At 40.6% G+C, this 14,413-nt stretch overlaps 1 protein-coding gene across 6 annotated transcripts in view; it reads left to right on the top strand.

Annotated features, from left to right (window-relative positions):
- The window catches only part of PHACTR1 (phosphatase and actin regulator 1), a 301,109-nt gene that overhangs the window by 267,355 nt on the left and 19,341 nt on the right, over window positions 1–14,413 (top strand). For all 6 annotated transcript variants that reach the window (XM_051799185.1, XM_051799182.1, XM_051799188.1 and 3 more), the window contains one exon: window positions 13,345–13,400. In XM_051799185.1, coding sequence (XP_051655145.1) covers window positions 13,345–13,400 — 56 coding nt within the window. The remainder of the gene's footprint in view (window positions 1–13,344; window positions 13,401–14,413) is intronic.

Genomic DNA, 14,413 nt, shown 5'->3' with positions numbered 1-14,413 from the left:
TTTTCATAAAGCTATTCTGATGCAATGTTTGATGAATGTCTCCTACTTTGGGTTATTGCACAATGGCTGTGCCAGCACAGACAATTTAGCCAGGTCACAAGCTTTGACAAATGCCTGTCTATGACATGTAGACCATAAAAATCTCTAGCTTACTTCAGTCCCAAGAGAATATGGGATTAGCCCTTGAGACCAAACTCCTCGTGTGGTACTCTATGGAAAAAATTACCAGGACTCAATTTCTAAACAAGAACATCTCGCAGACATTCTGCATTCACATGGAAATCAACTCCAGACACCCAGCTTCCCTCAACATGCATTTCCCTCAGCCGTGCACCTCTGCATTGCCTCAGTCCACCTCTGCCTTAGCAAAAAACAAAAAAAACAGAGTCCCAGTTTCACTTCTGAGAGGTTTCAGTTTCCTTGCGCCCTTGTATAGCTCTTTTCTCCCTTTCTAGCTATCTGAAGCAGAACCTTAAGATCTACCTTCAAAACTTTCTATCTGTGGGTGAATCCAGAAACAGCAATTTATTATTTTTTTCTCAGTTTGGGGAAGTGGGATCTTGGTCCTCTCGCAAACATCCCAGACAACTTGCAGTGGTGCTGTCTGGTATCTATACAGCAGCAATGATCTCCAGTAGTGCATTGTACAGCAATTATTCTGATGGCTCTAAGGAAGAAAATGGGGTGGAAGCATGTATTTGATGCACATTTTGCTAAAAACACTGCTTATTGGAGTTTGAAAAGCTGCCAGAGTGTAGCAGTTACGAGACATTTTGCCCCCACCCCCCTTCCTTAGCAGCTGGAGTTCATTAGCTGGTCTCAGCAGAGCAAAGTTGTTATTAGCACCAGATAATTTCCAGTCATGAGAGTAGGCTTAACACCCAATAAACTATAAGGTACAGATGTAAATTCAGTATGCTTGTAAAGCAAAACACAAGTCGACATGTCTGTGGCCAGTGGGGGCTAGGAGGGGCTGAAAGGGTGTATTCTTTTGCTTCAACTCAGTTTGAATACATGAGAAATTAGTTTTAAACCAAAAAATGAAGTTGAGCAGGCACTGTGTCTGTTTGCCCAGGCCATGCTAGCCAGCCTGTTTTACTACTAATCTGCAGCTTCTCATTGCAGTAGGTGCAGTTCCCAGTTTTATGAACACTTCGTACATCATCAATAAATGCTTCGAAGGGATTTTTGACAGGGTGACTCTGCTGATTCTCTTTGCTGCCATTTTTTAAGCCCTGTATCCTTGCCATCATTGCAGCTGGATATGCAAAAAGCAAGTGTATGCCACAAAATCAGGGCACTGAATGCCCAGGACAGAGGTATTTCACAGTCTTGGCATTTGAGTGCCCTGCAGGGAAATCCAGGCTTCTCCTATGGTATGTCAGCAGCCATGAACAAAAATACTTTGCTCATCTTGAGAGCAAAGTATTTTAAATATTAATTCTCTTCAGCCTTTCTGTCTGAATGCCAGCTGCGTCAACTATTCAGACCAGTAAGGAGCTCAAAAAAAAAGTCACCAATGTAAGGCAGTGTTTCTTTAGGGGGCAAACAATTGCAAAAATATGGATTTTGATAACACCTTCATGTGAAATGTCACAGGGAAGACATCTACAACACTTTCCAATGATGTTTAAGAAGTGAAGTGTCTGAAGTGTAAAGGAGAAATCATTCTTTAGTTCAACAGGGCCAGGAAGAGTTTTCTTTCCTGTTTTTTGTAAGGAAGATGGAAGATGCCATCAAGCATTCCCTCCCCCGATGATGTAGTTCAACATCACCTCTAGTTAAGAAATAATATAATGAAAAGAATACTGATTTCACCCCAGCAACTAGAATGTGGTAATGAAGCAGATTTTCACATTGGTAAAGTGTCAGGTGGAACTGTGGATTTGTTTGTGCAGGTACCTGATGCCTAATAATAGTCAGAAAACTAAGAGTGGAGGAACTGCAGTAGTAGGTTAACTGAGCCCCCAAAACTTCAGGGAGAAAATGTAAAAAGCCGATGTCACACTGTGCAGAAGACAAAGAGAAAGGCTGCAGCCTGATCAGCATAGCACAGGGTTTGTATGTCCCCCTGGAAGTATTTTGGTTCATGAGGAGAGTTTTGTTTATTTTGAAGTTAAGAGTATTTGCCTGGAAATAGGAACTTTGTTACCTTGGAGGTTATTGATTCCTGCTGCTAATTTCCTATTTGGTGTGATAAGCCTCTTTGTAGCATTCCATTTGTTTTGCTGTGGAAATATATACAAAGCAACAAGGAAAAAAAAAAAAGATTAACACTTTATAGTCCAAATTTAGCCTACAGGTAATTATATGCCTCTCAGTATCTTCAACTGAAGAAAAGGCAGATAGGACAAGAATTCTCCTGAATAAAAAATATTTTGTCTTGCTTTTAGGCCACTAGATTTCAGCCTAAAGGTGATGATATAACTGTGAGCAAATCATATCTAATATCTTGTCAAAATAACAAGTGTGCAGTTTCTTGAGGCATAGGGGCTTTTTAATTTTAACCAGGGAATTTTTTTTTTTAACTAGACACCTTTAGTATTTTCTGTCTCTGGTGCAGCATGTTTCCATTGATGTTCCATGAGATGCTAGGATTTTAAAAAAACCATTTCTGAACTTTGTTAATGCATAGAGGCTCTGGCAATGAAGGTGTTAAATACACACTGGCTGGGAATTTATATGAGTAGCAAATCTCTGGACAGGGTGGTGAAACATGACATTCTCTATAAAGGTAAGAATATGCAATCAGTGATGCACATACAAAAGAATCAACATTGTAAGACAAAAACCTGGTATGATCAGCAGTTATAACAGATGCAGATGTGATCATTAAATGGCAAGGAATGAGCGAAGTGTCTGCATTGAAGCTTGCAACACTGGGGTAGAATTCTCCTTGTAACTCACCTCAGTAAATTTCTGCTTGTAATTACCATAGCAGTTACTGCAAGGGGAGTTGTGTTTACTGGAGTTGGTGGAATAAGGGATTTTTTGCATTTGGTACTCAAATGGAACAAAATAATTAACAAGTGGAGTAGGGAAAACTGAATAAAAATAGCAAGTAGAGGCATTAATTTTTTATTACACACTGAAAACTAGAATTTCAGGTCAGAATTAAATATTGTCTAATCCATTTTTTAATGCTTTCCAAATATCCTTATTTTTAAGTAAAGTATGTCTAGTGAGTTGTTTTTTCAGCTGAAACTACTCACTAAGTTTGACCTCACCTTGCAGATAGTTTCTGACCTTCTGGAACTCAATTTTCCAGCAATTTTAGTGCTTGTCACAAATGTTTCAGACAGTGCTAATTCTTAATCTTCAAGTGAAAATTTTAGGCACAGCCCTTTGCAGAAAGTCACTGCTATTTATCACCTGCCTTTCATGAAGTCTGGGGATCTGATATCCCACAGTCTGGGGGGTCTGAAATCCCTCTGGCACAAAATAGTTAAACACTCTTAAAGCTCTCATATTTGTTCACTTCCAGGAATTTTCCACTTCAGTAACAAGACAAAGTATGGGAACCATGCTATTCCCTATGCATCTTTTCTCCTAGAAAACAAACTGTCGTGGTTTTGAATTGCTAACACTGCCAACTTCTGTTATAAAAGCTTTTATTTGGAGTTCCTGTATTGTGGCTGTTCCGAGTCACTGAGTATTTTAGCTTTTGATTCATTTCTGAGAAAGTGGATAAGTTGATTTTTTTTTTTACATTACCAATGTAAAGTGCCTATTTGGAGATGAATGTTATTTCTGCAGTATTGTTCGTTTGCCTTTCTTCATGCTGGCACTGGAAAAATGGTCTATAACAAAGTAACATGGTCAAGGGATATATGTAATACAGGCTGAGAGAGTTGGGATTGTTCATCCTGGAGAAGCAAAGGCTCTGGGGAGTCCTTGTAGCAGCCTTCCAGTACCTTAAGAGGGCCTGCAAGGGAGATGGAGAGGGACTTTTGACAAGGGCAAGTAGTGACAGGACAAGGGGGAATGGCTTCAAACTGACAGAGGGTGGGTTTAGATTAGATATTAGGAAGAAATTCTTTACTGAGGAGGTGGTGAGACACTGGAACAGGTTGCCCAGTGAGGTGGTGGATGTCCCATCCCTGGAAGTGTTCAGGGCCAGGTTGAATGGGGTTTTGAGCAACCTGGTCTAGTGAAAGGTGTTGCTGCCCATGGCAGGGTGGTTGGAAGCAGATGATTTTTAAGGTCCCCTCCAACCCAAACCATTCTATGGTAATTCCTCTCTCTGTTCTTTGAGTGGTCTGTAGCAACAAAAGAGACTTTATCAAGCTGACCATGTATGTGTTGAGATTGACATAAGCAAGCTGGTGAAGCACCCTGCCCAGGTCTCCTTCCCCGAAACCAACCACTTTTTGCATTTTAGATTGACATTTTCCACAATGGTCAGAGATTATTTGGACTGCCAAACAAAGTTGGTTTATTTGCTTTAAATGTCTCTGGCTTGATATTTTAGTACTACAGTTGTGTTAATGCATATATATGTGTATAAGAAAATAAGGTACTGCTTTTCTTTTCATTAAATAGATTGCATTCTGTCTGTGCTAGAAGTGTCAGCACTTCACCAGTCACCATGGTCCATATAAGCACCATGTAGTCACTGTGGTCCACAAAGACCCATCAGGAGGTTTGATCTTCATGCTAAATAAATATAGGGAAGATAGTTCTTCTATTATGTGCTTCAGCCCTCAACCCTTCCCCAGAACCAGCGATTGCTTCTCAGCATAGGTAACATTTAAGTTTGTGGCAGCAGATTTCTCAAAAGAGGATCTTTAGAGGAGAGTGGTTATGGGAAAGATCACTGGGGCTTTGGAGGGTTGTAGGAGGTCTAGGGAGTGGGGCCATGCTCCCATTGTCATCCCTCAGCCTCCTTTCGTGTCCTCTTCCCTGGTCGCACAGAACTTCTTTCTACCTGAAGCATCATTTCCTCTCTCCATCCCAGGGCCACACCATATACACAGAGGAAGTAACTGCTTTATTCCAATATCAAACTATGCTCAACCACGAAAACTTCCCTGAGCACCTGGAGTTGGAGCGAGCAAAATGCTAAGAGGGAAGGGGGTTCTGCACTCCTGTCTCTTGCTTGGAGATGGCTCTGCTTTTAAGAGTGTAACTTTTATGGTAAGAAGCACCTGTATGCTGGAAACTAGAGAAATGTCCCAGATTTGTTTAATCCAAGTTGCTAAAAACACCAGGGAGTGATGTCACAACTCCAGTCACAGCTGGCTTGGTTGGGTGACAGAGAGATGAAGGGGTCTGGGCCCCTGCCTCAGGTCTAATGTTTGGCAGAACAGTCCATAGGATGGTCCATGATGCCCTTCAGCAGCAGAAAACCAAGGGCACCTTTTTAAATATATTGATGGCGATCTGGTCTCCTACAGATCTTTCAAATATAAGGTTACACCTTAAAACTGAGTTAGTGTAGAAGTTGGTAGAAGAAGCCTTCAAAAACTAGTGTTTGGAGAAAAAGAATGTTGTACTTAACCAGAAAAAAGTAAGTTAATATAAGGTGTAAGGCAAATAGTGTTCCTAAGATTTAGCATCTACATCTTTCCTTCAAAAATACATCTTTAAAGACTCATTGCTGGAAGTATGTTTGTTCACAGAGATAAAACTACATTACTATAGAGAGAAGAGATTTTAAAACAAACCAGGCACAATAATGCCTGTAGATAGCAAGCATATCTGTTCAGCTCAGATTGATTTTTGTGGTGCCATTTTATTCAAGTCATTTGTGGATTGACCTTGAACTGTGAATTATGATCCCCTTAGCTTTGTAAATTCAGCTTTTGATTCAATATTATTGCATTTGGAGAAGCAAGTGTCTTCTCACAATGCTGTATAGACAACAGAAGGACAATCGCTAACATTTTAGAACATTTTTTTCCTTATTACAATGGGTCCTAACATCCATCTGTTTTTTCTGGCATGCTTCAGAATTTCAACCAGCATTTAGTACATTTTTCCCTCTGGATTTCTAGTACTCAAAAATATCCCATTTTTATTGTTCCAAAAATACATTCTTGAATTAGATACATAGTAAATTCCCTCTTCTAGAAAGGATTGTTCTTTGTTTCCTACTGCAGTTGTTGGATATTTTGCTCTTGGGACTAGGGATAAGAGATTTGAGAAGTAATGCTGCAAGGCTTATGTGGTGTAACTATCTTTATTCAACCTTTTTTTTTTTTTTTTAATCCTTTAAACTAGCATGACCATATTTTATGTGAGCATCCAGCATTTGGCTGAGAGGTTTGATGTTAATAGAACAGTACAGTAATGAAACAGGGGAGGCTCCATTTTAAAGCTCGGGGTGTGAGACATGAACTTTATGATCTTGCAATGTTCCACATATCAGTAGGCATTTCACAGTTAGTATTGCTTAAAAGGGGGCCAAAATCTGAATTTGGTGTCTATCACTGCTTGGCATTATCTTTAGAAAAGAAATTAACTAATTCCTTGGGAAAATGCAGGTGTCTGCATTGTGATAGTGGTCTAATGAAAGATTGATGACTTGGATATGTCATTATTCACACTGTTTCTGCTCAGACTTATAGGGCTATCTAGTCATTCCTTTATTTCTTTTAATAAAATACAGAGCTCACGGTCCAAGATGATTCTGTTTTATTTTGGTATTTTAAAGAAATATATTCTGTATGTGACAGGCAAGATTTTGACTTTATGCAGACATAATGAATTGTCAAAATCTACATTTTGAATACGACTCTCTTTTCTCAGAAGACCTAATCTGAACAGATAGTTCTTTCTTGGGGAGCTTGTAACTTTCCCAGGAATAAGTCAAAACCATAATAAATCAATCCTTCGGTCAGCTGGAACAGAAAAGGTGGCATCATTTGAGTCATAACTCAAGAATGGACGCACGTGGGTTAAAGAATGGGAAAACTAATTGGTCAGTTTTAGGGTTTTAAACAAAGGGCCAGCTTGGTTATGTTTTTCACTATCCACAGATGCTTAAGCAAGCAGAAAATTTGCTGATTAGTTTTCCCAAAAATCCTCACTGCAATCTAGACTAATCAGAGCTTTAAAGTCTATATTGAAGCTGTTTCTCAACACAAAATCAAGTCTGGGATAAGCATAATTTTGGGGGGTAGTAAAAGACTGCTTAGAGCCTAAATTAAAGTCTGAATAATTTTAGTTGTAAATCTGATTTTCCTGTAGAGCCCAGCTGGAAACATGACTGCAGATGTGTTACGGGAACTGTAATTTGGTTGGCTCACATTCCAGACTGTTCTGTATTTCTTGCAGTGCACTAGTGCTGAGCAAAAACATTGCTTCTCTCCTCCAGGATATGAGGCTGATGTAGCTATCCTGGATCAGACAGTCCGGTCCAGGGAACAAAATGGGATACTGAAACAGAAGAAGTACCTTGCCAGTAAGGCACCATCAGAAGGTACTTAGATCTTCAACTGATACTTAGCAGTTTTTTAGATTTTCACCAAAAGCAAGTACTTCCTACCAAAACTGTCTACCTACTTCTCCTCTAAACTCTGCCTCAGTGGTGCTTCACCCATTTTCCCAGGGATGAACAGAGGTCTCTGCCCACTTTGGTCTGCTCTAGTCATTACCACAGGCTTCTTTATAACTGCAGAAGCACCACCATCTCCCAGGGGCTGAATATTTAAAGTCAACAGCGAAGTGGAGAGCAGTCATTACATGATTACTGAATCATGGCAAACATTCCTTATGGTTTTATTGCCCTAATTTCTCAGGAAAATGAGTTATAAATCATGTTATCATGACTGGTACCAGGAGACTTGTCACACAGGAAAGAGAGCTTAAAGGAAGAGATATATCCTACAGATTAGCAAACATCTTAATGGAGACTAGTACAGGAATTTTATTGGCGTGAAAGTCTTACACTCGCTTTTTTGGGTACGGATTTTCTATTTAATATGCCTTCAGTTCATTCATTCATTGATAAAACTGTGTTTAATCCCATTTTATAAATCCTGTTTAGGAGAATGATAGTTCTCTGTAGACTTTACAGTCTGGCTGGCAATATCTGGGCTGATACTTCAGAGAAAGTGAACCTCCAGGTTTACAATGATGTTTTGCTCATTGAGCAGTGATGTAAGAAAAAGAGGTAGGTAGTTCATTTCTACTTTCTGATAACAATTAACTGGCAGAAGCAAATACAGAATTTTCTTCTCCTCCATTTTTCTCTTTAAATATTCCGTATTTCGCATGGGAGTGCAAAGAGCCCCTGCTAGCCTATACTTCATCAAAACTGCTTTGCTATCAGCGTTATTATTGGGGAAGGCAAGGTAAATTAGACAACACTAAGACTCTTTACTCCAATTGAATTTTCCTCATGTTTAATTATATAGTTGATGTAAATCAGCGCAGTTCTACTGGGTTCAGTCATGCTCATTTATGCCAACTAAAGAGCAATGTGACAAGTAGTTCTTTGTAACAGCTGGGATTCTCACATGCCCAGCTCAGATTTACTCCTCTCTTATAGCAATCTCTAGGATAGTATGAGCCCAGTTGCAGCTGATTAAAAGAGATTTGCATCCAAAGAACAAATTCAGGAGTTGCTCAAGAGGTTATGCCTCGCTGTGCTCAGAAGTTATTTTACATCAGGGTCACTTAAGTCATGAGGAACAGCTGTGGCATCATGGCTTGGCTCACAGATGTCTTGGGGATATTCTGGACACCTCACCATGCTGCTGCGTGCTCTGTTGTGACCACCGGTGACCTGCTTGCCCATCAGTCCTGTTCCTGGGTCATACACACCAGATGTCACCATTCAAGTGCTGGAGAGCTGCTAGGTTCTTCCTTTTGTATCTGCAAACACTCAGAGTTAATAAGCCTGGTAAGTATATGGGGAATCATTCTCCAGCAAGCCCAGTATTATATCCAGCCATTATACTTGCAGATGACCCCACACTAGGCTCTCAAATTTTCTTGTTCTCTGGGCAGAAGATGAATTCCTGGTACCCAGAAAACACACATCCAGAATTATCTTGTTCACAGGATATCAATGAGGTGTATGGCATTAACCAGCTCTTTCTTAGAGCTCATCCACAGCAAAACAAAAGATCGGGGAGAGAAAATCCATGACTTCTGGTAGGGGACAGCCTAGGCAGCCAGGAGCATCTTGCTTCAAAGGTGCTTCCAGACAAAAGGGCTGCAAAACTCTGACCTGAAGGCCTGCAGCTGGTTGGCTGCTGTCCTGAGAGCCCCTTGGGAATGGCCACAATGCAGAGCAGGGTAAGCATCACTGAGTACTTCATTTAACTGTTTTGTAGTGCCCAGGGAAATGTACAGCCAGTTTTTTCTTTAATTGCTCCTGCAGGACACTGCCACATGGACCAGAAACTTTTCATTCTGAGTTCTCAGTTTTCTGGCCAGGCTCCAAACAGTAGCATCCATCAGTGAAAATGTTGCCTTCCTTTCCTCTTGCTCCCTGAAGAGATTACACCCCCATCAGCCAATATTTTAGGTCTACAGCAATTGATTTTGCACAATTGTCCCTCCTGCCCCTAAACTCCTACTTATCCACTATAATATGAACAACCTAGCCCAGAGCAAATTCATAAGAACAAACAAACAAAAAAATAAAAACACCCAGCAAAATAAGCCCCACCACACATTGTCCTTGTGAAGAGCTGCTCAGCTCCTCTTGTCTAGTACAGGGAGTGTGATGCATTTGATCATGTGGGGCATTAATTCAGAAAATTGGTTTGCTGTCAAGTTTGTAAATGTGAGCAAACTGTTTTATTTTTCACTGACAATCTCATTTGTATATTATTTTTTCAGTGAAAGCCTAGCAAGGCTTTCTTTATGTCACCATAAATCTTGGGAAGGTTTTCTTTGTAGTAAAACCTTTGTCAGTGTATTTGCAAAACAGTTGTTATCAATATTGCAAAAACATATAAAGTGTTAACCAGGCAATACATTGCAAAGCACAAATTGTAAAAAGCTTTCCTGTCCCTTTGAATGCCTGATGCAAATTGCAAAACTGCAGAAGTGGCCCAGTGAGGGTCAGGCATGTCCACACGAGATTTTGAATACAGAAAGTGCTGTTAAAGGTTACTTGTTAAGGCCTGTCTTGCCTGTTTCTTGGTTAGACACCTGCACTCACTTAGCTTGATGAAACAGCCAGAGTTACCTTTCTGATCAACAGCAGCAACACCTCCCATTTGATTCTTAGTTTTCATGAGCAGATTCATTCTTTTCCAGGCAACCTTCATGGCACCAGGAGCCTTCCTCACATTCCATTTTCTCCTCTTTATTCTGATTGTGCTGCTAATGAGACACTTTTTTTCTGACCTGTGGCCTCTTGACAGACTTGTGCAGCCCCTGTGATGTTAAATGAAAAAAGGCACAGCAGCAATTCAGCAATCAAACTGCTGAAATCAACCTCTGCAAGCTAGGTGGGCTTCATTAACAATTTTTTATTCTGGGCAGCACAGGAGTGAAGGCAGAAAAGGGAAGCTATCACACCTGGTGTTTGCCAAGGTCAGAGCGGTGCTCTGGAGATGGTGTACTGAAATTTGGTGTGAAATAAATATGTCTTCGCAGCCATAGTAATAAAGCAATAGCTGCCTACTTTCCTTAATTTAAGGTATCTGTAACAAATATCAAGATTTTCAAAGATTAACTGAGAAGTTAGCAGCAGTTCAGTATCTGACAAACCTAGAAATTAAGAGGCAAAATAAGAACTAAAATGGCACTGTTCTGAAGAGCTGGTGGAATTGTTTGTAAAGCCCCAAGGTGGTTTAGGGGCAGAAGTCACTGTAATAGCATGAGAAGAAATCAAATTAAATGAGCAAGAGACCAAGAAAAGAGTTAATTGTGAGAGCTTGGAAGGGAAGGGCTGGAGAAGGGGTTGGGTTTGTTTGAGGAGCTTATCAAGGGGGGACTTAAAACAAGGGAATCAGGAGCAGGTTGTCAGACCATAAGGATGATGGAAATGAGGACGTAACAGCATTTCATGGACATGAAAGCAGACACCAGTACTGGAGGCCAGGAACCTCCACAGCTTCTGTTTGTTACCTTGTTCATCCTCCAGCAGTGCTTCCCTGCTTGCACTGTAAGGAGTAGTTATGATTTTGTTCCACTACAAGGGTACCTTATCTTTTCCTACTGCCTAAGTCTTGCTATTAAAAGTTCTTGGGATTATAAGAGCCCAAAAGTGATTGACAACCCATGAATGCAGATAGCTTCAGATCTCCAGAATTAATCTATCCAAACTGTCATGGCTTTTTCTGCTGTGTAAGTGCATCACTTAAAAATGGAGGCCATCCTTTAGGCAGGACCACTCTGCAGCCTGAAAAGGGTGGATAATAGATTCTGTACAGTAATTCGACTATTGATGGAGAACGCAGGTATTCTTGGCTGGCTTTCACTAGGGGCCCTTGGAGGAAACAACTTGGAGGAAATCTCTGTCTGCTTGTGTGAAAGCCATGACACATTGGAATGAAAGCTTAGTTTAAATGCATCTGCTGCATGGCAGGTACCCCACTAAACACGTGGAAGACTTGGTCCTTTTTGCAAATCACCTGTGTAGGTAGATAAAACTTCTGCCTTCTGTTAAAAACATTCCAGTGTGAACTGTTCATGACAGAACTGTTAGCTGAGTCCTTCAATCCCTGTATTCTTGGAAAGAGGAGGACCTTTTTGGGAGCATTTTCTTCAGACCGATTTCTCTTTTTACCTGTTGTGCAATGTTTGTTTCTATAGAAGCCTTCCACACACTGGATAGCTGGAGTCCATCCCTTACATCCCTCCGAAATTTCAAAAGCATCAAGGTGCAGGGGATTAAAAACTTAACACAGTTCCTGCAGACACACATGCTGAGGATAAAAGTAGCAACTTTTTCTCTTTGGTTCTCATCTGCTGCTAGAAATAAAGTCATTTTAATTGCTTCAAAGTCCTAAGGTGAAGTCTCCAATCAGAGCAACAGCTACTGTATCTTAAAGATAGTAAAAGAGACAAAAGGTGGGAAAGAGACAAAACTCCTGACTTTGAATTCTGCACTGGAATAGGACTGTGTTCTACTGCTTTTTGTGGTGTAATGTGCTCCCAAAGGATGTATGGCTGGTGGAAATCTTCAGACTGTGTAAAATCAGCTGCCTGTAGTGCTTTTGCCTTCAAACAGCTGGTTTAGCAGATGGGTTCCTAACCACTGCTTGTGCTTCATTCAGCCCTGTGCAACCTGCAGGATGTGAAGGCAGGGATACTTAACTGGCACACGTGAGCTCGTGGCTCTGGAGAAGGTTGGGGATGTGTGTGCATCAGCAGCTCAGCCCCTGTGTTGTGAGAAGCCAATGTCAAATATCTCTCATCCAGCCTTGCAGAGACAGCTCCATTTCAGTGAGCTGCTGCGCCCTGGGTTGGAGGAAGCAGTCACTGCAGAAGATAAAGCCATGCAGCCAGCGTTCTTATCACCTTTCCTATCAGTACCCAGTAACTGACAGGGAAACTGATGGTCCAGCTGGCAGAGACTGGGGCCCTCAAGTTGGGAATGTCTCTGAATGAGAATGTCTGAAGGAAGAGGAGGCTCTGTACTGTCACTGACATCATTGACAAAACTCCCATTGACTCGGATAAGAGTATGAGGATGCCCAACAGTGCTGACTTCTGATGTCATCTCCCTGGTTCACTTTGTTTTCCAAAGACCCTTTTGTACTTGCTTTATATTCTGAATATTCAGATCATTCCTATGTAGAGTCTGCATTTGTAATTAGATTGTGGGTTTAGTGACCTTATTATATACAGGTTGATTAGCAAGACACATTGATTCTTCAAAATAAGATTTAATAAAAGCCACAAGAGGAGGAGGCAGAGGAGGAGGGAAGTGAGTGTGCGGAGGAGGAGGAGGACTGCTATTGTTCTGCCCTCAGCACTGCCAAACCGTCCCTTGTTTTTTCTGTGGACTGTCTGTGTGTTGAAATGCTGTTTGAACAAATGGGGCACAGTCAGGAGGCTGGTGAGAGGGCAGCGAGAGGGTTAGCTGGATCTTAGCTAGAAATACTTGCCTGAGTCAGGAAGCAGGCATGGAAGGAAGGAAATTAAGTGAAGACATCTGTGTGGCTTAGCTTTCAGCAGCTCTGCCTGGGGTAGGGGTGGGAGAGTCATGCCTAAGATGACATAACGTATTTTGTCTTTCGTGAGTTGAAAACAGAGGAAAATGCGAAAGCGAAGCATGGTCTGTGTCACGCATGGTTGGGGCATACCAACTACATAATGGAGCAGTGTCCGTGCTTTCTGCTCTGCCTTTCACGCCCCAAAATAACTCTTCAGGAAAGAGAACTGAGGAGAATGTGATATGGTCCAAAAACTGATCTTGGACTTTTTTCGCAGACGACTGAGCCAGAGGCCAACTGCTGAAGAATTGGAGCAGAGGAACATACTGAAACGTAAGTCCTGATTCTGCTGACGTTTAACCTGAAGCCAGCTAATTTGGGTTAGTTTTGATGTACATTTGGTGTTTTTTATAAACATTCAACTATTCTGTGTATGCATCATTAATAATAATTAAAAATAATAAAGGGCATCATAAATGCAAATAAGCATGGAAGTCTGCAAGAACATCTAGAGCCGCAGAAACAGTTCTTTAAAATCAGAGTCAGTAAATCTGCAAGAATGAAAAACCTATGGGGAAAAAAGACCCAGATGCTGAACGATGTTCCAAACAGAGAGTCAGTCATCCCAAAAAGTCTATTTTACGTGGCACTTACATAGATGAGCATCCCACTGTAAGTTAGTAAGGGCATAGCTTGATTAGCTTTCCTAAAAATCTTCACAGCAATCTACACTAGCTGGAGCCCTTATTTAATTTAAAAAAAATGCAGTGTGACTCAGGGTTATTTCCTGAAATGTTCTCCTGAAACTCTTCCTTTAAATCAGCCAAAAACTTGCTGGTAGATCCTCAACATGTAATATTTTAAAGGGACAAAATACCATTTAGAGGCTCTGATCCAAGTTAGGTTAGTAGATACGTTGCCACCAGCTTCAAGGGAAGCTAGACTGAATCCAAATTTCATAACCTCATGAATGAACAGGAAAAAAATGGCAGTTTCTTTACTCACATTGAAGTGGTTTGAATATTAAAAAACAAAAAAGTGTTCAACTAATTGTTGTTACTCTGGAAACAGAAAGCAAAATAGACAAGTTCTTGCCTTTTTAAGTTAGTAAATGCATAATTCCAGGAAAATTTTAAAAAATCAATGCAGAAAAAAAGTATTCCTTAATGATACTTTATACATAATGTCCCCTTCTCTTGTTCAAATAACTGCATTGTATAGAATCATAAAAATGTGTTAGCAGAAGATTAATTCCCTGAAAATTAGCAGAATTCATTGATTAAATACTTCAAAACCAAATTCTTAGCAGATTAATGATTAATGATAGTGTTAATGTCCAGCATCTT

Source organism: Manacus candei, unplaced genomic scaffold, assembly GCF_025592945.1.
Source record: "Manacus candei isolate 608988 ecotype Guabito, Panama unplaced genomic scaffold, ASM2559294v1 h1tg000049l, whole genome shotgun sequence".
Classification (NCBI taxonomy): domain Eukaryota; kingdom Metazoa; phylum Chordata; class Aves; order Passeriformes; family Pipridae; genus Manacus; species Manacus candei.
The sequence above is the reverse complement of the archived record's forward strand: the minus strand, read 5'-3'. Positions and strand labels throughout refer to the sequence as shown.